This window comes from Penicillium verrucosum (genome assembly GCF_028828655.1).
Source record: "Penicillium verrucosum strain IBT 35672 chromosome Unknown utg000002l_segment0_segment0, whole genome shotgun sequence".
NCBI classification, from domain to species: Eukaryota; Fungi; Ascomycota; class Eurotiomycetes; order Eurotiales; family Aspergillaceae; genus Penicillium; species Penicillium verrucosum.
Window position 1 is genome coordinate 5568736 of NW_026643211.1, and position 24603 is coordinate 5593338.

Below are 24603 nucleotides of genomic sequence, written 5' to 3' on the forward strand. Positions count from 1 at the left end.
TTGTACGATGTACGGGGAGATCTCGGGACCTCACCCGGTTGTTGACTCACTCCACCGATGTGACTAAGACGGCCGATCCCGATATCGCCTTTTTTATTTCTCCCCGTAGGTCGCTGATCCGATCAGTCGCTTCTCTTACGATCCTCACCTTTCTTTTGCTGCAGATTAGCTTTTTTTCTTCTTCTATTTTTATAATCAAAAGTTTGCCATGTCTGCCCTCCGCGTGGCCGCGCGCCGTCTGCCTCGCGCATCCAAATTCGTCCCTGCTCTCGAGTCACCAGTACAGCGCCGATTCGCGACTACGTCCAATGCCCCTCAAAATGCGAAGTCCCAGGTCAAGGTATGTGTAACCCGAATTCTCGAGGATAACGTTCAAGTTGGAAGTTGGGAACTGACAATCGCATAGAAGGAGTCAACCCTGCCAAACCCCGACCCTTCGGCGGACTCACTCACGGCGTCCTTCATTAAGGAGCGGGCTCCTTTCATGGTTCCAACTTACGTTCGCCCGGCTCCGATGATGATGAAGGGACAGGGTTGCTACTTGTGGGATATGGAGAACCGACGTTATCTGGACTTGACTGCGGGAATTGCAGTTAACTCTCTTGGTCACTGTGACCCGGAGATTGCGAAGATTATTGCGGAGCAGGTGCGAAATGCTTTTATGGACTGGATAGTGGCCAATCGCTAACGAAAGATCTTCAATTATAGGCTGAAACCCTCATCCACGCTTCAAACCTCTACCACAACCCTTGGACCGGTGCTCTGAGTCAATTGTTGATTGACTTGACGCAGAAGTCCGGTGCTATGCGCGATGCCTCGCAGGTCTTCATCTCCAACTCCGGAACTGAGGCTAACGAGGCCGCCATCAAGTTCGCTCGCAAGACCGGCCGCACTCTGGACCCTTCCGGTGATAAGCATGAGTTCGTGTCCTTCAACAACTCATTCCATGGACGCACAATGGGCGCCCTCTCAGCCACCCCCAACCCTAAGTACCAAACTCCATTCTCGCCCATGATCCCCGGATTCGAGTACGGAGATTACAACCAGATCGACCAGCTCCAGACTCTTATCACGGATAAGACATGCGGTGTCATCGTTGAGCCCATTCAAGGTGAGGGCGGTGTTAACATCGCGACCCCCGAATTCCTTGCTGCTCTGCGCAAGCGCTGTGACGAGACCGGTGCCGTTTTGATCTACGATGAGATCCAGTGCGGTCTGTCCCGTACCGGTACTTTCTGGGCCCACGCTCACCCCTCTCTCGCCCCGGCCTCTGGCGAGGCTGCCCACCCCGATATCCTGACTACCGCCAAGGCTCTTGGTAATGGCATTCCTATTGGTGCCACCATTGTTTCTGGCAAGACGGTTGGTCAGCACATTAAGACAGGTGACCACGGCACCACTTTCGGCGGCAACCCATTGGCTTGCCGTGTCGCTCACCATATCGTCGAGCGTCTCGCTGAGCCGGAGCTCCAGCAGTCCGTCCAGGCCAAGTCCGATCTCTTTGTTTCGGGCTTCCAGGCCATGCAGCAGAAGTTCCCAGGTGTGATCTCCGAGATCCGCGGGCGCGGTCTGATCCTGGGTCTTCAGCTCGCCCCGGAGTACACTGCTAAGGCTGGTGACATTATCACTGCTGCCCGTGAGCGCGGTATGTTGATCATCACTGCTGGGGAGGGTTGCATCCGATTCGTCCCTGCCTTGACGATCACCGAAGACCAGATTCAGACTGGTCTGCGGATTTTGGAGCAGGCTGTGGATTCGGTTGTGGCCAAGTCATGAGTGTCTTGTGCTGAATGCCGGTTATGATTTTGTTTTTCCCTTTATACCATCTTGTATTGCGTTGGATATGACAAGACATATTTTCATAGAAACTAGAGCAATAAAGGAAAAGTGTCGTGTGTCCCCTTGTTTTTATGTGGAGAAGGCCACTCTCAGCCACGTGTAGGGCGGAAGGCGGTGGATCGCGTGGAGATAAGGAGTCGTCACTCTTCGCGCTTGATTCGATATGCCCCCGTATTCTGTCTTCTTCCCCTGAATATCCAACTAGAATAAATTATGGACTGGATATCTCTTGTCACCTCGCTGTAGCTTCTTATCAACCCCCCAGCGCAACAACCGAATGCCTCTCCCAGCGTCCGATGAGGATGCCGCAACGCTTTCCTCTCAAGATCAACCTTCTCCCATCTGGAAACGTTTCGGCGCCCGTCTTAGTGGTGCCTTTAGCGGCGCAGACCCTCGAGTCTGTGTCGCTTTCTGGCTCTTTGGTGCGCACCCTCAACCAGCCCATCTGGGCAGCTGATCAGCCTAGCTAACACACATACCCGGCAGGCCTTATCAACAATGTCCTATATGTGATCATCCTCTCGGCAGCCGTAGATCTAGTCGGGCCCGATGTACCCAAAGGCGTTGTTCTCCTCGCGGACGTGATCCCGTCATTCGCGACCAAACTCGTCGCCCCGTACTTCATCCACCTGGTCCCATATTGGATGCGCATCCTCATCTTCGCCTTCCTGTCATCTGTGGGAATGCTGGTTGTGGCTATGAGCCCAGGTTATACCGATGGGGGAACGATAGCGTCTAAGATCGCGGGAACCATCTTGGCTAGCCTTTCTTGCGGTGCTGGGGAGCTGAGCTTCGTGGGTCTCACACATTTCTATGGCCCATTCAGTCTGGCTGCGTGGGGGAGTGGTACTGGCGCCGCTGGGCTGATCGGAGCTGGTGCTTATGCCCTCGCAACTTCGGCACTGGGCTTCTCCGTTCATGTCACGTTGTTGGTTTCAGCCTGCTTACCGGCCATTATGGTTCTGAGCTTCTTTGTCGTGCTACCCAGGTCCCCCCTGAGATCTAGCGAATCCGGTGCTGATAGATATCGTGTGGTTGAGGGTGGGGAACAGGTGGAAGAAGACGAACTGGATGATAATGCTGGTGGAGAAGACGAGGGGCTCTTGGGGGAATCGCATAATCCCCCCGCCCACAAGTCTATCCATGTCGACCAAGGTGGTTCCTGGCTGGACCAGGCTCGCCTGAATCTACATCGAATGAAGGGACTCTTTATTCCTTTGTAAGTATTCGAGTCTTTCGGTTCTCCCAAATCTAGGCTGACAAACATCTAGCATGGTCCCGATGCTACTAGTCTACATCGCCGAGTACGTGATCAACCAAGGTGTGGCTCCAACTCTGCTTTTCCCACTGCGTGAATCGCCCTTTGAGCACTTCCGCTCGTTCTACCCCACCTATAATGCCATCTACCAGATTGGCGTCTTCATCTCACGTTCCTCGACCCCATTCTACCGCATCCACAATCTGTACCTGCCGTCGCTTTTGCAGGTAGTAAATCTTGTGTTGCTGTCCCTCCATGCTATGTTCAATTTTATTCCCAGCGTATGGCTTGTGTTCATCATTGTTTTCTGGGAGGGCCTCCTCGGTGGAGTGGTATACGTGAATACCTTTGCTGAGATTGCCGATCGTGTTCCCAAGGAGGACCGTGAATTCTCACTGGGGGCTACCACTGTCAGTGACTCGGCCGGTATTTGTATTGCGGGCTTCCTCAGTATGGGGTGGGAGGTCTGGTTGTGCAGTTGGCAGGTTGGACATGGGCGTGATTATTGCCGACAATAGACATAGATCTGCAAACATAAAAGATATACAATATAAATGCACAAAACACAAAAAACATAAAAAAGAGAGAGAGAGAGAGAGATCTACCCTGGCGGAGGGAGTGTCGCCTGGAAGGGTCAGCTGATGTCGTCACTGGCATGTGAATGTGGGACTTGACATGTGATTCACCCTTCCCTCGTTGTTCTCCAATGACAAGGTTGGATTAATTGAACTACGATGCTGATTGATGACATTCATTTCTTATGGCTTGTCTGAAAATGTCTCTTTGTCTCTCCTTGGTTCTTTTGACTATTCTTTATACTCGACCTTTATGCATTCTTATGATTTATCTGGGCTTCACATACACTACATATACTCCACAGGCTGAACTAGTTAGACTGACTAGTCTCAGCCTTAACTTCAAGAAATGATAGGTATGCAAAGATATGCAACGAGTATTCCACTTACAATCCACCAGGCTAATCGATGTCCAGACCACGTCTTAGGGAGACCTTCAACCCGCTTCCGCAAGATCCAAGTATTTGCAGTTGTTTCTTTCTGGTCCGTCTACTTATTAAGGTACGGAATATCCAGTCATATCAGTCGAAGAATTTCCACCCGCTGAACATTCACCAGAGCAGATAAACATGGCCCGCCGTTTATTCGATCACTCTCTTCCCGCTTCACAGGGAAGTTGACAACATGGCAGACAACTGTTATCATATTCCTCTGGCTCTACCTCAGCCGGAACTTCGCTAAGATAGTTGGGCTCGAATGCCCTGAACCATTAGCAAACATGTACTCGCGGTCCTTCTTCCGAGCAACGTGGATCACCACTGGCTTGGATGCTGGATTCTGGACCGCGATGAACATAAAGCCCAAATGGTTACGAGATATAGCGTCGTTAGTCTTCACGGCTTACTACCTGATCGCTGCTGAACAGGCCGACGAGAAGGTTCGCCGCGTCCGTGCTACACTGACACTGGAGCACCTGCGTGTATCTTGGAATAAAGCCACCAGCCCCTACCTGTGGTCAATGGCGAAACTGCTACGGCCACGAATGACTCAGTTCCCGGCCCGAGCGATTCGTATTCCTCGTCCAGCGCAGTCTGTTTACACTGATCCAGTGAATGCGTGGTTGTATTTTGATGGCCCGTTAAGTGCGCTCCGAGATCAGAGTCTCATCGTGCTGGACGTGCCTGGTGGTGGGTTTGTGGCTATGAGTCCTAGAAATTCAGAGGACAAGCTATTGTCCTGGGCAGGGCGGCTCAAGGTTCCTATTCTCAGTATCGATTATAAGAAGGCACCAGAATTTGCATACCCCTATGCGTTGCATGAATGCTACGATGTATATCATAGCATCGTCGCTACAAAAGGTCGTTGTATGGGGCTGAGTGGGCAGACCCGTCCGCGGATTCTTGTCACTGGCGAGAGTGCCGGTGGCAACCTAGCAGTTGGCATGACCTTAATGGTGTTGCAGTCTGCGATGGCCCAGGGTTGGCGTGGAGAGGATGTGCTCCCGGCCCCAGATGGTGTGGTTTTGGGATACCCTGCGTTGAATATGAGAGTTGAAAGCTGGATGAGCGATGAGCAGATGTCATTAATCCAGGAGAAGAGCACGCGTCAGACAAACCGCAGTGTTCTGCAACGGAAACAGGATCAATATCGTAAACTAACGCCATTCACGTCGCCAGGTGGCTCCGTCGACGATTTAACTGCTATCTCACCACCCGAGAAGGCAAAGGATAATGAAGAAGCCAACGTGGCTACACAGGCTGCTAAGTCACTGGAGAAAAAACTCCAAAGGAACGAGGACATAGCCCCAAAGCCTGCTGTTAAAGCAGAAGACGAAGTCAAGCCAATCAAGACCAGACTAGCTGTCTCATCCATGATCACCTACGTCCACGACCGCATTCTCACACCTGAAATGACACGTGCGATGATCATTCTATACATCGGACCCCATCATCGCCCAGACTTCAACACCGATTTCCTCTTGTCTCCCGTCCTGGCCCCGGATGCATTACTTGCCCGCTTCCCGAAAACATATATCATGACCGGAGAGCGAGATCCTCTGGTTGATGACACGGTTATATTTGCAGGCAGACTGCGGCAGGCAAAGCTACATCACTTCCGCGAGCGCCAGGACCTGGGATTGGAGAGGAATAACCGTTCTTTTAACGAGAGGAACTACGTCGAGATATCCCTGATCCCTGGTATTTCACACGGATTCATGCAGATGGCTGGCTTCTTCCCCGACGCGTGGAAGTATATCCATCGCAGCGCGGACTGGCTGGAGAGTCTGTCCCTGGATATTAAGACCGACAAATTTGAGGCGGATTCACTTTACCCTGGTCAGGATGGGGATGCTTTGAAAGCTAATAGTTCCCTCCAATGGTCTGGCCCAGCAAAAGTCGGAGCAACCGCTTCGAATAAGGGACGTAACCACCACCGCAAGTTCACTGGCGAGTCTTCCGGTGACGACGACAGACCATTGGAAATGAGCATGAGCATGAGCAAGATCACATCCGTTGCCGGTAGCGAGGATGCGCTTACGTCAAAGTCTGAACATCGCACGCGTCGGAGATCACGATCCTCTTTTGCCTCCTCGCGGGTTACTGGGTTTACCTCGTTGGGGGATGACCGCAATGCTAAGGAAGATTTTCTCGCTAAGCTCCGATGCTTGGAAAGAGCGGGTCGCTCGGACCCTTTCGATCCTGATGAGACAAATAGTGCTCCCGAAAGCCCGCGTGCTGTTCGTCCGAGAGGACGTAGTATCGCTTCTCTTGACAGCGAAGAGGATTTGCTGGATCGTCGGATGAACGGACTTGCTGGTGGGTTGATGGGGATTGGGGAAGGGGCTCAGACTCCCGGGCTGTGAGAGAACTAGACAGAGGACATTGGGGTTACGATTTACGAATGGAGGTTTGGGAGATATCTCGGGTTAGAGTGAGATCAAGAATTTGTGTTCTAGAAATATATGGCCCTTTACCTGAACCAGAAGATGTATATCTAGGTAGATATGTAGAACTGTCCTAGTAATTGGATCTCCATAGATGTCAGTGAGATGGAGAACTGATCGTCTGGTTTGGTCCTGTCACAGACCTATACAGCCTTGGATATTCTCTGATAGAATTCACGGTATATGGGTACAGCAATATATGGATCTGTCTCGTGTGGGTTCTGGGCCTCAGGCACCCAGGCACCCAACACATATTTAGTCGTACCCATGTCTCCAGAAGCGTTAGATCCAGGATAGATGCCAGATATGATGGAATTGAGGGGAGATTTTATTAACTTTGACTGCTTGCTAGTGGTAAGTATTGTTAATGTCCAGTCTATAACATTGGGAGGTTTCTCCTGACGACATCCTCCTTTCAATCTCTACGTGACAAAGACTTTTACATTAACCACTTCATTCTGCGCCCTGCTGCAGCATCAAGAGTAAGCGTAGCCTCAAGTCGCGCCCAAACCACAGCTAACGTCGCCACAACCAACAATACCCCGACCATAATGCTGGTATTCTCATAGCTTCGCGGACCGACGCTCTTCTCGTGGTTTCCGCGGATCAGCGCACCGGCAACTGGGGTTCCGACTAAGGTCGCAAAGCCTCGCACCATATAAAGCAAGCCATTAACACTGACAAAGTTTTGCACACCGAACAACTCGACCAGGCTCGTCGGGAACAGAGCGACGTATGCTGATGCAAAGATGCCATAGAAGATTGTGAAGGCGATGAACAGTGTGCTCCCGGTGGATTGTGTGGAGGATAGACACGAAGGAAGCCACAACGCAAGGACCGAGACAGCCGAAATGAGGGTCGTTAATACGAGGGTGTTGAGTCTTCCTATACGGTCAGCTGCATGACCAATGACGACCTTGCCTAGCGCATTTGAAGCGTTCGAGATGGCAATGAAGTTTGCTGATGTTGCCTGTGAATAACCCAGTGTACGCGCAAAAGATGCGAAGAAAAACACCGGTGTATAGTACGCAGCGGACTGCAAGGCTGCACCCAGAGCATGAGCGACGAATTTGCGGCTTTGGACGACGCGCCAGTCAACCAATGGTAGGCGGAAGAAGGTCGGAGAACGGGAAGAAGCGGAGTTCTCGGCTTGGATACGAGTGATCTCGCTAGCAGGCCAGCGTATAAATGTCCCCGAGCCACAAATGAGTACGAAAGAGATTCCAGCTGTGACGCGGAGTGTGTTTCGGAACCCGACGGACTCAATGAGGTGCCTAAAAGCCAGCGGCCATGCAACGCCCCCAATTCCGGTTCCTGCGAGAATTATCCCCATTGCTAGTCCGCGGTGCAGTGTGAACCAGGTGGGTGCCACGGTTACAGATGGCATGTAGGTCAGACACGTGGCCATGCCGAGAAGAATACCTTGGGTGAGGATGAATTGCCACAAGTGTTGGCTGAAGCTTGCAAAAAGCAGAGCACTTGAGTGCATTATTCCGCTAGCCCAGATGACATATCGAGGGGGATATTGCTTTGTCCACGCTGTGGCGAATGGAGCGCCGATTGTCATCAGTGCGATTGAGAGAGTACCAATCAGGTCAATTTGCGCGGGTGTTGCGCCGGTGAATGGTGTGTTTGGCTCCTTTGACATGGAATCGTACATTTCTTGGAAGACACCGAATGCGAAGTTTATTCCACATCCTGTAAAGACGAGGGTCGTCGAGGCGATGATGATGATGGCTGGTTGTCTGCGGCTGGGTTAGTTTAGCTCTTACGCTGGTGGCTGTGGTACACACAGACGAGTTCTTGAGGTTGCTAGATTACCTCTATCGACCTGCATGGGCGTTAAAGAAGGTTCCATCTTTGATGGCAGTCTAGCCCGTGGTTCCGATGGTTCCGATGGTTGGGGTGAATGTGTGATGTTGAAATTGTGAGCATAAATATGTGAGTGAAGGCTGAATGCGTGAAGGTGAGGTGCAAACGAGGTGAATATTCAGGTCCTTCCAAGGTTGAATACAAAGTTGGTTTTTAAGCTTATAGTAACCGTGGACCCGGTTTAACCCTAACCTTGGAACCTTCTGAGTCATCGCGAGGTATACCCGTATCCCGTAGAACCAGATTAGCGTAGTACTTCATATAGTATTTTTATAAATGAATACTGTTGAGCAACCTGTTGAACTAGATTACTACTATATGGGGGGAAAGCAGAGGAAGAATTATTAATTGAGTAAACTAGAAATGTAGGGGTTATACAACTCCCCTACTAAAACTATCTAAACTCTGCTCGATTGTAACAAATAATGAACAAACAGGGTACAAACGTGCAGAGAGCTACTTATGTAGGGTGACAGCCTGACAAACAAGGTATCAACCTCAACAAATTATATAAACAAATTATATAGAGATGAAAAGCTACTGCTGCCATGAAGCCATCTATATAACTTACAAGGAGGACAGAGCATCGAGCCTTAAGAACCTTGCCATCAGGAGATATAAGATATCGCTTAGATTAAGAACAGACTTATTTTCGAGGATATTGCTAGACGTACAAGCCTTCAGCAACGATCTTACTCTCCTATGGAGTTACAAAATCAGCATACGTCCTAGAGTGATTATTTCACCACTTGTATGTCTCAACAGAATCATTCAGTAATCTGACTCCTTGTCTTCCTCTTAATGTATAATACATGAGCTCCCTCAGCAATTTGACCCAGTATTTCATTCCACCTCTATCCGTAAAACCATCTATTTGAACAGCTCCCCTATTCCGGTTTCATGATTCCGAATGCTGCTCCCTTCTCAATTCTGTTCCCTCCCCTTTATTTCACCCATTCTAAAATTACTTCTTGCAGCATTTCAGATGTCGTTGTTGCCGCCAGATAGACAACTGCTAAAGGTCAGGGAAGGACCACAGTAGGCGTTTGATTTGAAGTTTGCTGCGGGGCCGATTTTCATAACTGTAGTTCGCTCCACAAGGGCATGATCAAAATCCCTTGTCTGAAGGCTAGATTGGGTTGTAGCGGTCTCGTTCAAGCTAATTTGTAACCATTTGCCCGGTGTTGGCTGCCCATCGATAAATGAAGGCCAGGTAGAGGCCTGCACTGATGTTGAACAACAGTAGAGTTCTATCAAGAGGCCTTTGAGTAGGCGCATAGTAGGCCAAGCTGTTTAAATGACAAGACCGGCTAAACAACAAAGCCGAACAATATCTGGCAGGTGATCCAAAAGACTGGACATCATTTCAAAATTCTCGGTAAGGGTAATCAAATAGCATTAAGAGTGCCCGTCCCAAAATGTTCTGTGACTTTGGGCAATGTAACTCTGGTTATAACGATACCGGATATAGCAATAACCCGGTTATAACGACATTTTTTCCGTGTCTGAATTATATCGTTATAAATAGGTTTTACTGTACCTCATCGACTCCGGAGTCAGAATGGATTCTGTCAATGTGGATCCTGCATATGTATACGGAGTACTTTCAAGCTAGTAATCTCGGCGTTTTATTTCATCCGGATACTATGTTTTTCTTACTATATATGGTATTTGCAATACACCGCGCTAGCAAGGATTAGGGTAGAGAATTCTGACTAGATGGGGTACAACAGTCTACCTAGGTACATACCTAGGTAGCTATGTATCTTATAAAGATTCACCCACCTCCACTCATCCTTACTAGCGCACAATTAGCGTCCACGGGTAGTACTAATGAATACTATATTAATTTTAAAAAAACAGCGCTCTTTGCACTCAACTCTCAATTTCTTACATATGTAGTAGGTCCCCCATTAGCAGCACTGCCTGGCACCTCAATAGCATACTATCAACCAGATCAATCAGATCAGATAGGAATTTTATGTTAGTCGCTATGGAGTACGGAGTGCTCTATATGCAAATCCGATTTATGTTCGAATCACGCTACAAATCATGGCCAACCTTGCTACAAATGGACGCAACTCCGAGTGCTTGGCTCTCGTATTTGTTCCAGACAGAATCACCAAGCGTTACTACTAGCAACTTACTAGTGCCCAACGGCGGAGACTCCGAATTCTTGCTTTGCAACTATACAGTTACTTTGCAAAATAACACGTCAGCTGACATTTTTAGTAATTGAAGGCGCTCATTCAGCTGGCTGAGCTGCAGCTTCCCTCCAGCAGCTTCCCTCCAGTACAATCTTGCATCAGTCAGTGCTTTGATGATGGCCACGTCCACTGCTTTTAACGCGACAAACCATGGCCTCCAGATCGGAAAGAATTCGGGTTCCATCACAGCAGAATTCCATGTGGCGCGGGGTAATTTCCATGTGATGTTCAGTTAAATTAAGGGAGACTAAACGCTGTTTCTAGGGTACACCACCGAAGACATCGATCGAATCTGTCTCCACGCTCTGCGCTGCCCGGACTCCCTGGCTGTGAAGAATCGCCTGAAAGAGAGCAAGGACAGGTTGGTTCACCAGTCCATCCAGTGGATTCTTGAAAATCCGCAGTACAAAGGTTGGGAAAATGGAGACGACCTCGGCCTGCTTTGGATCAAGGGAGGCGCTGGGAAAGGGAAGACCATGTTGTCAATCGGTCTGATTGAGCAGCTCGCCCGTGCGCAGGATGAATCCACCGTGGTTATTTATTCTTTCTGCCAGAATGCCGACTACGAGCTCAATACACTGGAAGCCATTCTTAAAGGGTTGATTCTGCAGCTGGCGAATCAGCAGACGGAGCTAAAAGAATCGCTCCGTCGCCGGTGGGACACCATACAGGAGTCTTTCAGCGAGGATGTAACCTCGTGGCAATCGTTGTGGAACATCCTTTTCGAGATGTTGGCCCGGTGCAAGTACTCTAGGGTATATATGGTTGTTGATGCGCTTGATGAATGTCAGGATGACGATGTGGTTGACTTCCTCAAATCTATCGTGCGAAAGGGACTGGATCATCCCGGTAAGATCAAGTGGATGTTGACAAGCCGACCATGGGATGGCGCAGAGCGGGTATTATTAGCTGGTCAGGACCAGGTGCAAATTAATCTGGATGGTGAACACAATTCCCAATCTGTTTCTGGGGCTGTGGAGGCTTATATCACTTCGAAAGTGGAGGAGCTTAGTCGCCAGCACAAATATGGAGCGACCCTGAAGAGCGAAATAGAGACTGAGCTTACTGAAAGGTCGGAAGGTGCCTTCCTATGGGTAAGCTTGGTATGCAAGGCGCTCGAGAGTGTCTGCCGAGATGACGCTCTGTCCACAGTTCAAAGCTTGCCGCCGGGTTTGCATCCGTTCTATGATCGGGTATTGAACCAGCTCAACCAAGGCGAACTGGCTGAAGTACAGAAGTGTATGCGACTTCTCAAGGCCATGATGACGGTATACCGACCTTTGAAGGTGGAGGAAGTCGCTAGTGTGATCGGCCTAACCGATGAAGAGGACACCATTAGAGCATTGGTCGATTGCTGTGCTTCATTCATCCGGTTACGCGAAGACAACATCGAGTTTGTTCATCAGTCGGCGCGAGACTACTTGGCCGGAGAGAATGGGATGTCTATACTCGAATCTCATGGACGCTTCGGACATGAAGAAATTGCCCTCGCTTGCATGTCCTGTTTATCTGAATGTCTCAAGCCCAACCTCGTCGACCTGCCACGGCCCGATGCCACGAGAGACTCTTTAGACGCTTTGGAAAATGGACCGAAGAATGGTATACTGTCTCGCGTGGACTATGCAGCCATGTTCTGGGTGTCACATCTAAAGAATACGAGCAACGACAGCGACAAGAGCCAAGTTAGCGTATTCCTACACACAAAGTTGTTGGAATGGCTAGAATGCCTAAGTCTGTTGGACAGGCTACCAAAGGCCATTGACGCGTTGAGAGCACTGGAAGAAATATTGAAAGTGGGTTCTTAGTGTTTTCAATAACATCTACGTCTTTACTAATTAAGGTGACAAAGGATGATTGTCAAGCTTTAGCATTCGTGCAGGATGCTATGCGTTTTTTATTGCGACATTACCAAGCTTTGTCGCACTGGCCACTGCAAATCTACAGCTCTGGCATCATTTTTAGTCCTGAATCAAGTGTTGTGAAAGGAGAAAACCTTCACAAAGTTCCTGTATGGCTGGGAAGAGCTCCTCCCATGGAGGACAGTTGGACGCCTATGATACAGGCACTAGTAGGCCATTTGGAAACTGTCAGCATTATTACCTATTCACCTGACGGCAAGCAGATAGCATCAGCCTCTGAGGATGGTATGATTAACCTCTGGGATAGTGTTACAGGTAGCCTTCAGCAAACACTATCTGATCACTCAGGGAAGATCACAGCTATGGCTTTCCTACCAGATAGCAAGCTGATTATGTCAGGCGATTACCAGGGCTCTGTTATCTTATGGGATACCACCACAGGCGACCGTCAGAAGTGGGTTGACTTGCAGTCACCAGAAGACCGCGAACCTTGGCCCCGTAGCCCCTACGCCCTGGCTTTCTCGTCGGATTTGAGGCAAACCGCAGCAGCCGGTGATTATCATGATAATAGATTGATCATGCTTTTTGACACGGCTACTGGAGACCTCCAGAAGATTCTTGCAGACCATTCAGACGGACCCTTAGCTTTGGCCTTCTCACCAGACGACAAGCAGCTTGTATCAAGCTTTTATGACGGCACAATCAGGCTCTGGGATACTACCTCAGGTGACCTTCTGAAAACACTAGTCGGTCACAGAATCCCGGTTCGGACTGTGGCCTTTTCACCAGATGGCAAGCAGATTGCATCAGCCTGTCATAAGAAGGTCAATCTTTGGAACGCTGGAACAGGTGATCTCCAAAGGACACTGGCATACCCTTACGCCCGTACGGTGGCCTTCTCACCCGACAGTAAACAGATCGCAGCATGCCGTGATGATTGCATGATCTTCTGGGATGCTGCGGGCGATGTTCAAAAGACGCTAGCATACCAGTCAGGCACAGTTATGTCCATGGCCTTCTCACCAAACGGCAAGCAGATCGTTACAGGCTCTACCGATACCACTATCAGGCGTTGGGATATTGCCATAGGTGCCACCCAGAGTGTCGTAGGCCACTCAGGGCGAGTTGTAACAGTGGCAATCTCACCAGACGGCAAGGTGATTGCATCAGGCTCCACTGACAACACTGTTAAGCTTTGGGATGCTGCAACGGGCGATCTCCAGGAAACACTAACAGGCCATCAAAAAACAGTCTTTGCTGTGGTCTTTTCACCAGACAACAAGCGGATGGCCTCGTGCTCTGGCGAAGCAGTCCACCTCTGGGATTATGCCACATGTGACCTGCCGGACTCACTTGAGAGCGACGACAATTTCAGCACTGTCGCCTTCTCACCCGACAGCAAGCTGATTGCGACAGGCCATGAGCACGGCAAAATTAGTCTCTGGGATACTGCCACAGGTGACCTCAAGAAGACACTGGCAGGCCACGTAAACAAATTTGCGTCCCTGACGGGGTTGGAGGACGTGTTCGAAACCGAAGTCACCACTTTGAGCTTCTCGCCTGATGGCAAGCTAATTGCATCAGCCTCCGAAGATAAAACAATTAGGCTTTGGGATGCTGAAACGGGAAACCTCCAGAAGACACTAGAATGCAATTTCGAGAGCATCATTACGGCCGTCTCGGTGGCCCTTTCAACAGGGGGCCATTCAAACACAACAATCATCACAGTGGCCTTTTCATCAGACAGCCAGCAGATCGCAGCAGTCTGTGATGATCAGACCATCAAGGTATGGAACATCAAAAAATCGCTCAAAGCCTCGAAATTTCTGGGACGCGCTGTCGGTAGTCATATCAAGTCGTCCCGGCCATGGAAGGAGATTAAGATGTCAGAGCAGGTGCATGGCGTAGAATTCGCAGCAGGCAACCGATACCTTGAAACATCCATTGGACCAATATCACTTGAGACGGAGGAAGGGGAGGAGGAACTGCCAGTGAGGTCGGATTCGGATTTATTACAGAACCTCTATGTCAGAGTAGACTGGATATACTATGGAACCATGCCCTTCCTTCGGCTATTGCCTGATCTCCAAGCCTGTTCTTTTGATGCGCATGGCGATCAAGTGGTTGTTGGATTCAGCAACGGTCTAGTTTCAACCTTCGACATTGATCGACGGAGTTTACATCAATACTGGAAACACTTCTGCTGTGACGGTACTCCCCCAACAGCGGGTTAGTTACTTGGCTGGAAGTGGGAGTGGGGATGGAGTTTAACCAGGCAGCTTCTCTTATCCGTTGAAAATTCAGCCTCTGTCAGGGTTAGGTCAGATGTGGTTTATCAACATTGGTATGCCTAGGACGGTGTATACCTAGTTAGCGCTCAATGCCAAATGCCTGAATTTAATGCCTGAATGCCTTATTTAGGCCTGACTTATGCCTGAATTAAGCCCTCTTTCAGGCCTCTCTATATAGCGTACTGGAACCAATAAAGGAATTGGATGATTCCCTTGATAGTAAATTCCACAATTCTCTCTGAAGATCCATCATTAAGTATCATTCTCCAGAGAACTTCTTTTTTTTTTTCAATTCGACATTTTCTTACTCTGCACACAAAGCCAACTAAGCAGCTGCCCCGCTTCTCAGCCGCACCTGAATATAATATCCTCAGCGGTTCTGGTGAATTTTGGTTTCCCAGCAGTTCCAAGGTAAATCCCCATCCTAAAATTGGATAATGGAGGCTATTGGGGCAGCTTCCGCCATCCTGGCAATTGCAACGGCCGGAGTACAATGCTCTGTGAAGCTTGTGACTTTTGCAGGACAGGTCAAGACATCGCCGGAACATATTACAAAGGTCGCCGAAGACGTCTCCTTGAATGCCAGCATTCTACAGCAACTGGGTGAATTAGCTGAGGCGAGTGTAGAAAAGGAACACCCAGCATCAGACGGCAACAATACTACCGACAACAATGTGAGCCCGGTTGCCGATATCAAGACGACAATATCGAAACAGAGTATCTTCAACACAGCTGGACTGGAAACGGTTATAAAGTTGGCAAAAAAATGCGAAGGAATCTTCCAGTCGCTGGACCAGTCCCTAGGCAAAGCAAGCAAGCATTTGTATGCGACATCTAGGATATCGGACAAGGTCAAACTCAGTCGGACAGAGATGTTCAAATGGCCATTCCTACTCCCGGGGATAGATACGATGCGGACAGAGCTTAGAGATGTCAAGGGAACTTTGCTGTTGATGCTTCAGGTCGCTATGCTGGCTTATTCGAGACGGATGATGGGGGAGTAAGTCACTCCTACTTTCTCTCGTGGAATAGCCCAAGGTCTATTGCTAATATCGACAGATACAGTACTATTCAGCGTACCACGGCTATTGTTGCCTACTCCAGAGAGGATCAGGACTTGCTGGTTCGGTCTATTGTTGCGGCGCAGAAATCCCAACAACCATTAGAAAAAGAGCAAACGCAGTTCTCCCAAGTCTCGCTTCACTCTAAACAAGGCCCGCCCACAATGGATCCTGGATTAAATGGCACAGCGGCCAGTGCTCGAAAGTAGGTTCACCTTGTCGATTAAAGATTCCCTTCACATAATTAACTCTCGCGGAGCAGGGACCCAGACATCAGCCTAGAGAGCAATGTCGACGATGAAGCATCAAGGTACGTAGTTTTAAAGGCTCGTTGACACAGACCACTCATTCTACGCAAGTGACAATGAATTGGGTTCCAGCCGGAACGGCGATACCAGCGAAAGGCAAGATCACGTCTGACGGAATCATATATACCAGAGAAATTCTAACATTTGTTTCTTCTAGGCAATCATCAGACTCTCAGTGCCAAACATTTTCACCATCGCGCATATTCAGCATCAATCTCATCTCCCCGAGCGCGTCCATCACAAACCATCAAATACACGTCAAGTACGATGTCCGCAGTATCAAACTCCCGGATTCGATGATCCAATCCCAGCTCTCAGAGTGGAAGAGATCTTTAGGCACGACCGTGCTAGACCAGCTGGCTGCTCTAGATAACAGTGAGTATGACGCATTAGATGCCACGGAGAATCACAGCGAAAAGACGTTGGAGTGGATCCAGTTCGGCGAATACCGGACCATCCTTCAAGGCATTGGAATTGGACATCTCAAGGCCAGGACCCTTACTGTGATCATGAGCGGGGTACCTCGGCCGACCTCACTGTTCGAAAAGAAAAGGAAAGAATGGAAAAGGGAAGAAAAGAAAAGGGAAGACGAAGAGGAGGAAAGGGTAACGTGGATTAAGGTATGATGGAATGAGCTCTTCCTAGCAGTTCATTGACCTCTAACACTCGAAAACCAGGTTCATCGAGAGCATATCCTTCCGGACACACTGATAGAATATGGCCTGCCCTGGGATTGGGATGAGGTACGAAGAAATGTTTGTGCTCCCACTTTGCGATTTAAACACTGACTCCCCCTCAAAGCATGATACCAACTACATCGTCATCAAGAAATGGATCACCGAGGATTTGCAAGAAGAGTTATATGTTCATACAAGATGGTTACGGGAGAGTGAAGCGGTAACAAAGGCCTCATCCACTACCACCGAGTTGAAGGTCGAACGAAAAGAGCATATGTATCTCATTCGCAAAAAGGATTCAGCCGCACGCAGCATATCAGAGATCGGACCAAGCATACCCCTTATCAACAGAGGAAAGCAAGAACAAGGCGGCATGGAACAGACCCCAGATGACGAGGAGGACGCCGATATGAAGGACGAGGATATGCGGCAGCGACTTCGCAGCGACTTTGACTACAAGGAGGATGTCGAGGAGATACTTAATTGGAAGAGAGCGGATGAGGGGAATAGAGACATGGGGGAGAAGCGTCAACGGGCCGAAAAGGAAACAGATAACTACGAGGATGATGAGACCTTGTCAGAGAGCGATGATGCAGAAGGCATTGTTGATGCTCTGTTGGCAAGATATACTGTGTAGATTTACTGCCCTCTGCACCGATGCTGTGATTGTACAGGACTATGCCGAATTTCCCGATCCAGTATTTAAGTACATACTCCCCCATGGAAAAGAATCATACTCCGCTTTTTGAAACCCAGCACACTTGCTTTAGTTGGATGTAGCGATGTCCTCGCTGTGCCATACATGTAGTCTATACGTGAGGCATGTCCAGATAGCTCTCATTTTGCATTTCCTTCCCAAGCTTTCTCTTTAGTGCAGCGATACGCCTTAGAAGGAGAGTCACTGAAGAGAAGTAGACGATAACGTAGTGGAAAGGCTTTAAGGCCGAGATATAAGGAAATTCTATGATTTGTATAGTATAACATACGAATAGCGTCAAAATTTAGTGCCTATTTTCTTTTCTGAGGTATATAACATTGACCTTAAGTAGTTAGTTATAAATACAATCCAGGTATTCAGGCACTATCAGGGATCAACTAGCTTCAATATTACGAATAATACGTGAGAGTTATGTGAGGTGATCCCTATAGTGGCCCGTACCTGTAGTCTGCCAGGCTTCCGATTATCTGTGCCATGTGCCATGGCGACGTATTTATGGTGGTGTCGTGATGGACACCTGACTTCTCAGGCTGTAATGTTAGGCTAAGTAGCTCTCTCTGGAGATCTGTAGGAATCAACCTTTCTTCTCTCTCTCTCTCTCTCTCTCTCTCTCTTTACCAATTTATTCTACAATTCGCGAGACTCTCCGTCTGTGTAATAGACAACAGCTAGGACAGGTGAGTTCCAGTGCCCAGATATATATACATATTGAGGTCTACCCGGAAGTAACCCATCGACGTCTAATAGTACCTCTGATACCGGGATTGATTCATATCAGTCACGCCGTCATCTCATATACCACTCATCGTGACATGGAGTCACTCGCTGGGCCATGTATTGCTAATGATGATCTACCAGCAAAACTAGGGACAGGTTATTTCACCTGAGAGTGATAATCCCAGGTATGTTCCTATCCAAGATGCTTATTGAGATCAGGATGGAATTTCAATTTCAGTGATTACCAGTCTTGCAAAAGCCCAGTCACATAATACATTCACAGTTCACTCTTCGTCTGTATACTATCAGAGATAACTAGGAACCGCCAAAGCGAACACCACTAATCTTGCCTGAATTGTTCCCTACCTGAAAACCCGAGTTAGGTCCCGAAAACACCACACTGTTGGTGTAGGTGGTGGTGGATTGAATGACTTTGACAACCATGTCAGTCAGCAGCTTGTCCTGGCCAGCGGCGACCTCCTTCAGTAGCGAAAGAGCGCCCTCGTTCGTGTTAAACCCGGACACCTCTTCTTCACACAGCCTACGCTGTTCTTCCTGAATTCCCGGGAAAAGATTGACCAACCCGTCCACCAATTCGCTGATGTCCTCGATCAGCCGGACGAAATTCTTCTCCTCGTATAGAATAGTCACTTGGTCCTGCTCCAACTCGGACTTTCCCTGTCGCTTCTTAGCGACATATTCCATCTTCTGGTGCAGTGAGGCCGAGACGCCGTCTAGCTCTTCGGCGGGGTCCAGCACTTTCAAGGTGGGGTTGCGTCGTCGCAATCGTTTCGACGCCGTCTCAGCTTCTGCAAATAGCTCCAGAATCTGAGCCAGAAGATCCTGGACCTGCTCTTGATCTTCGCGAGCGAGATTCGTCATCTGGAGCTGTTTGACATCGCCGTCGTCTACATTCGCCAGTCCAACCGACTGACCCCACCGAGTCAGCCGGAGCCTTACGACGTCCAGTTTCAGCAAACTAGTTTGGAAGCTTTGCCCGAAATTAGACCCCATTTGGATATACTCGAAATTTTGCACCGCGTCGTTGAAAAGTCGAGATTGCTCGTCCAACATCTTGAGCACGGCGTCCTGTTTCAGTTCCAGCACCTGGGTTTGTTCGATGATCGTCCCCGTGTCGGATTTGATGGCCTCCATTCGTCCATCGATTACAGTGACCTGCGCTACGAGGAACTCGACGTTCCCGTTCATACTTTGGACGATGTCGTCTAGGATTTCGACGGTTCGTAGCGTGGCTAGGCCAACGGCTTGCGTCAGCTCGTTCACGGCCTCCTCCATTTCCTGGATGGCACCAGAAAGAGCCCCATCCGATCCATCGATCAAACTGGAAAACCACTTTTCTAGATGAGAGAATCAATCTTAATTAACACCGCTGTAACAAATCAAAAAAGGGGGAGAGAGAGAGCCAACAAGGAAAAGCAGCTCACTGAATCTTTTCTTCTCGGCATATTCCTGCGCCACGGAACAAATGGTCAGCATGCCTGAGAAGACCCGCGCAATGCATCGCTGGAACGGCGCTTGCTGGGGAGTTTTATCCTCGATCATGGAGAGCCGGTCGAAGAAGCGATGCGTGAAGTCGAAAAACCCCATGATCTTGTCGTAGTCGGCAGATACCGAGGCAAAAGACTTATGGCGTTATCAGAATCAAATCATCCATTGTTATCAGCAGGAGTCTCGTACCTGCATGACCTGTCCAAAGGCCGTGAAGATCAAGCTGGCTGGCATTGCGGGGGGGAAAGCCTGTTAACCATCATCAGCATTGATGTTAACAGCATCGATATTAACAGCATCAACAGCATACACGCTATTCCATGTAACAGAACATACCGATGCAGCAATCCCAACCACCCCGACCGTATCAACGACCTTCTGAATCAACCATAAATTATTTTTGAATGCACTCCGCACATTGTCTGTTTTTGATCGGTCATGCCGGAAATCCTTAAACTCGTTCGACAAGCCTTCCGTGTCCTTCATTATTTGGTCGATATTGCTGAACTGGGCCAGGTGGAGAGACTTCTTGGTCCTTTTCTCATAGTCCTCGACTGCTCGTTGCCAGAGTTTAGCGATGTCAGACGCCTGTTCCGCGTCAAGTTTCCCCTGGGTAGCCATATTGGATCAAGCGTGAAAGACGAATGCTGGAGCGAGATTGAATGAGAGAGGGAGGTCTGTAAATGATATTGTTTGGACTTGGGGACACAGGAAAGCCAATATTCAGCAGAGTTCAGCGCCTCATCTGACTATACGGGAGAGCAGATGTCAAGTCTGCAACTAAACTTGGCAAATCAATCGAGAGCCATCAACTGTAACTCTTGGTACTCTTGGTCTCACGTTCTCAGCTGCATTTTACCCCCTCTAACCCCGCTTGGTCTCAGAACAGTGAAAAATACCGAAAATACCGCGCTCATACACCTTCCCAGTTTGGCGTTCTTCGACACACACACAATTGTATTATTCCCATTCTAAGAGACTAATACTCTCAACTAAGGCTCCTAACTGCCCATTGTTGCATAACTACGGTCTTGGCATACATATGTAAAATAGCTGATTACTGTTTTTTTACTTATGTTCCGGCCTATACCCGTACAACATATACGATGCTAAAGTAGACAAACGTAGCAAACAATTACTGATTACATATCCTCAGCAGCGTATATCAGGGTGGAAGAGAAAGCATGTTGAGGATATAATGTATGAGCTGTATTAGTATATAATGATTTTATTATATGGCGTGATCTTGTGTTGGCGGATCGAGAACAGGCAGATGTGGAGTTGTAGTAATTGATTGAAACTAAGAACTGGAGAACTGGGGAGAGAAGAGGAGAGAGAGAAAATACAGAGAGAGATGGAGATATGGAGACAAACAAACAACGCATGCAAACAATGCACGTACTAGCCTAACAAACCAGGCAGCAATGTAGGTCGCCATAGTAAAGAACACAGCCCCTGAATCACCCCAGCCACATAGTATGTTGTACTTCCATGATCTGTTCCATACTCGGCCCCATATTAATTCCCCATAATCATGCCTCCATTAAATCACATGATCTGGATAGGGCTAATTGTTAGAGTTAATCGAGTCAAAGGGTCTCTTGTTCTCTCTTCAAGAGGGTGTTTTTACGTCCACAAGATTAATGTTAGATTCGTGTACATCTACAAACTGTGCAAAAACATATGTAACCAGGAACAGGCCAGGACCTATTAATGGCCATGAAATATTAGTCAGGCTGCGGATGACAGTATGCTAACCGGATTCAGGCACTCTTACATGCAGGTTGATATACGCGATGGCGAAAAGGGGCGAATACTGCCTCACTGCATCGGATCTTCGATATCTGAGACTCCTCCCAGTGATGCTCTGCCTATCAGATCGCCATGTCGAGCGGATGCGGATGTGCCGTCAGGAGTAATGATCGTCTATGGGGCCAAAAGGACAAAGAAACGTCTACTAGCTTGATAATTCGAATGCGCCTTTCGGGCCAAACCCCCCGAGCTCTTGTCTGGGTATATAACCTCCCCTCCAACACTCGCGCAGGACGCTACACCATCTAATAAGCCGTCTTACCATCACCATGTTCTTCGGCAAATCCCTCCCTTTCAACCCCGAGCAGGACATCCCCTCGCTCGCCGGCAAAGTCATCCTAGTGACCGGCGCCAACATCGGCCTGGGCAAGCAATGCGTCCTGGAATACGCCCGCCACCAGCCGTCGCTGATCTGGCTGGCCGCGCGCACCATCGACAAAGCGCAGACCGCGGCAGACGAGATCCGCCAACAGGTCAAAAACGCGCCCCCCCATCAAGCCCCTCGCCATGGACCTGTCCTCGCTCTCGTCCGTCGCCACCGCGGCCCGCACCGTCGCGGCCGAGTCCACCCGTCTCGACATCCTCATGCTGAACGCCGGCATCATGGCCGCCCCGCCGGGCCTGACGAGTGACGGCTACGAGCTGCAGTTCGGCACGAACTACATCGGGCACGCTCTCTTCACGAAACTGCTGCTTCCCGTCCTGGAAAAGACGGCTGCGATGCCGGACGCGGACGTGCGCATTGTCTCGCTCTCGTCGCACGGCCACGTCTACGCCCCTAAGGAAGGCGTGCTGTTCGACACCTTGCGCACCGACGCCGAGAGCTTGGGCGCTTACGGTCGCTACGGGCAGAGCAAGCTAGCGATCATTCTGTGGACGCGCCAGATGGCGCGCAAGTACCCGCAGTTTACGCTAGCGTCGATCCATCCGGGCGTGGTACGCACGAATCTCATGAATAATGCGACGGGGAGCCCGTGGGTCGTTAGGGTGTTAGGGAAGGTCGCGAATAAGGTCGTGACGCCGGTGGACCAGGGCGTTAGGAATCAGCTGTGGGCGTCTGTGGCTAAGGAGGTGAAGAGCGGGGAGTACTATGAGCCTATTGGGATTGGGGGCCCGCAGACGCCGAAGGGAGAGGATGATATGCTGGGGCTGAAGGTGTGGGAATGGACGGAGAAGGAGCTGCAGGGGTATAAGTAGATAGGATAGGGATATTAATAAGGATTAGCTCTCCACTCTAGCACATCTCAAGATATATAAGGAGAATGTCAGACTGCTTGGGAAGATAATGGAAACGAATATATTGATTTTATGTTTAACAATGGATATACAATAGTTGTAATCTCGTTGAATCCCAGTCCATACTCATCCCCGGTATATCACCATCTACGCCGTGATCAAACCACTCCGCGCCGTCACCATACGCGCAAAATTAGCCACCGACCCTGACTACAAGATCTCAAAAATCGTCACCCGCGCCTTCATCACACTGCTCAGCCAGTTGCGCAACTCCACCGCCACCAGCGAGTCCACTCCCTACTGCGACAAGGGCACATCTACCTCCACCTCCGCATCTACTACATAGAACATGGCCCCGATCTTCCGCACCAGCGCGGACTGAACCAGCTCCCCTGACCTGGACTCGTTCCCGCCCCCTGCCTGGTGTGCCAGCTTATACACCAGCTCGTCCAGCCGATCCATCCCTGCGGGTGTGGTCTTGATGCCCGCAGACCCTACGGCCGCAGTGCCGACTTGCAGGGTCCCGAAGCGCCGGTCCCGCTTAGCTGCCATGTCATCAGACAAACCATCATACTGTGCAATGCAAGTGACGATCTGGCTGTCGTCGGGATGTCCACGCAGTGGATGGCGGATCGCCTCGCCGATCAGACGCAGCATGCGCGAGAGCGGAAGCACAGTCGATCCCAGGGTCCGGGCGACCCGCGCGCGCACGTTGTCGTATATATAGAGGAGCTAATACGAACTCTATAGCGACCTTCTAGATAAGAGGGTCGTTTATTTTATACTCGAGAAGGCCGATCTTCGATAGTCTTATAGATATAATTTTAGGTACGTTATCGGCCTATATGATTTTAACGGTAATAGGGTCGTTAACGTTAGTAGGGGCGGGCGCGGGATTCGCTATACCGCGGCTCTAAGAGCTATTATTATCACTACTACGGATAGGTAGTAAGTATAGTATTTCGGCGAGGTTGCTATCCTTATTCTCCGAATCGGATATGATTTTTATCGATCGGAGGTATATTGATTCGTCTTAAAGGTTTTAGGATCGATCGGAGGTATATTGATTCGTCTTAAAGGTTTTAGGATCGATTCTTAATTGGGCGAAAAGTTCTATACTAAGAAAAAGTAGATTTAGGTCAAAGCTTTAGAAGAAAGAGTTTTGCTAGTAGTCCGTCTAGTAGAAAAAGGTGCTTATAACCTATTGTGGAATCCGATCAGGATTGTGTATAAGAAAACAATGTGATAGATTTAGAACTATTGAGATGGACGAAGGAGAAAGGAAGAAAGAAGAAGAGGGGAGAGAGAACTATCTACATGGTGGATCTGTCTCATTGTGGGTCCATGGGTGCCTGAATGCCTCAGGCACCCAACAAAATCCCCTATTACTTATATAGCTGCGAGGAATTGGCATATTTGTATTGTTTGGTGCCGATTTGGCCCCCATTATGGGCCGAGTAGCCTTTCACCCCGGGCCCATAGCCCATTTGCGGGTTGGATTGGGTTGGGCTTTGGACTTTGTGGGCTTTGCGGAGGTCTAGTTATTCCCGTCTATCTCAAGAGTTCTCGGAGTGATCCCGACTTCTTCATACCGGACATACAAAACATAGCAATATCATTAGTTAATCTGGCAATCAACCCTTGGAATGTGTGTAAGCATGAGGAACCACCCATGTAGCCATGCGCAACCCGGTCCCCACTTATACGAGATGGGATATTAACGAGCTTATTTAACCCAATAGAATGACTCCCCCTGTTCCATCTTTGACCGTTCTACATG

General features: G+C 49.2%; 8 protein-coding genes across 8 annotated transcripts; 5 read left to right on the top strand and 3 right to left on the bottom strand.

The window, feature by feature from the left end:
* Nucleotides 1–185: 185 nt before the first annotated feature.
* N7516_007711 (acetylornithine transaminase) lies at nt 186–1776 on the top strand (the record flags this gene model as incomplete). The annotated part of the gene is made up of 3 exons (XM_057220431.1): nt 186–340; nt 407–646; nt 709–1776. The coding sequence occupies exons 1-3, from the start codon at nt 209–211 to the stop codon at nt 1774–1776; spliced, it is 1440 nt and encodes a 479-aa protein (XP_057074522.1). The 5' UTR covers nt 186–208.
* Nucleotides 1777–2116: 340 nt separating this feature from the next.
* Nucleotides 2117–6475, top strand: N7516_007712 (uncharacterized protein; the record flags this gene model as incomplete). The annotated part of the gene is made up of 5 exons (XM_057220432.1): nt 2117–2261; nt 2326–3058; nt 3111–3582; nt 4073–4173; nt 4231–6475. 5 exons carry the CDS (start codon nt 2117–2119, stop codon nt 6473–6475), a joined length of 3696 nt encoding a protein of 1231 aa, XP_057074523.1.
* A 520-nt stretch (nt 6476–6995) lies between these two features.
* On the bottom strand, nt 6996–8414 carry N7516_007713 (uncharacterized protein; the record flags this gene model as incomplete). The annotated part of the gene is made up of 2 exons (XM_057220433.1): nt 6996–8301; nt 8350–8414. 2 exons carry the CDS (start codon nt 8412–8414, stop codon nt 6996–6998), a joined length of 1371 nt encoding a protein of 456 aa, XP_057074524.1.
* Nucleotides 8415–10751: 2337 nt separating this feature from the next.
* Nucleotides 10752–14728, top strand: N7516_007714 (uncharacterized protein; the record flags this gene model as incomplete). Its single annotated transcript, XM_057220434.1, has 3 exons — nt 10752–10845; nt 10900–12428; nt 12476–14728. 3 exons carry the CDS (start codon nt 10752–10754, stop codon nt 14726–14728), a joined length of 3876 nt encoding a protein of 1291 aa, XP_057074525.1.
* Nucleotides 14729–15222: 494 nt separating this feature from the next.
* On the top strand, nt 15223–17468 carry N7516_007715 (Glucose-methanol-choline oxidoreductase N-terminal; the record flags this gene model as incomplete). Its single annotated transcript, XM_057220435.1, has 6 exons — nt 15223–15785; nt 15851–16051; nt 16109–16156; nt 16312–16774; nt 16832–16897; nt 16956–17468. 6 exons carry the CDS (start codon nt 15223–15225, stop codon nt 17466–17468), a joined length of 1854 nt encoding a protein of 617 aa, XP_057074526.1.
* A 1113-nt stretch (nt 17469–18581) lies between these two features.
* On the bottom strand, nt 18582–20396 carry N7516_007716 (heterokaryon incompatibility protein s; the record flags this gene model as incomplete). The annotated part of the gene is made up of 4 exons (XM_057220436.1): nt 18582–19624; nt 19712–19910; nt 19965–20024; nt 20112–20396. The coding sequence occupies 4 exons, from the start codon at nt 20394–20396 to the stop codon at nt 18582–18584; spliced, it is 1587 nt and encodes a 528-aa protein (XP_057074527.1).
* Nucleotides 20397–21856: 1460 nt separating this feature from the next.
* N7516_007717 (uncharacterized protein) lies at nt 21857–22784 on the top strand (the record flags this gene model as incomplete). Its single annotated transcript, XM_057220437.1, has 2 exons — nt 21857–22060; nt 22086–22784. 2 exons carry the CDS (start codon nt 21857–21859, stop codon nt 22782–22784), a joined length of 903 nt encoding a protein of 300 aa, XP_057074528.1.
* Nucleotides 22785–23120: 336 nt separating this feature from the next.
* N7516_007718 (uncharacterized protein) lies at nt 23121–23480 on the bottom strand (the record flags this gene model as incomplete). Its single annotated transcript, XM_057220438.1, has 1 exon — nt 23121–23480. One exon carries the CDS (start codon nt 23478–23480, stop codon nt 23121–23123), a length of 360 nt encoding a protein of 119 aa, XP_057074529.1.
* Between the last annotated feature and the right edge of the window lie 1123 nt (nt 23481–24603).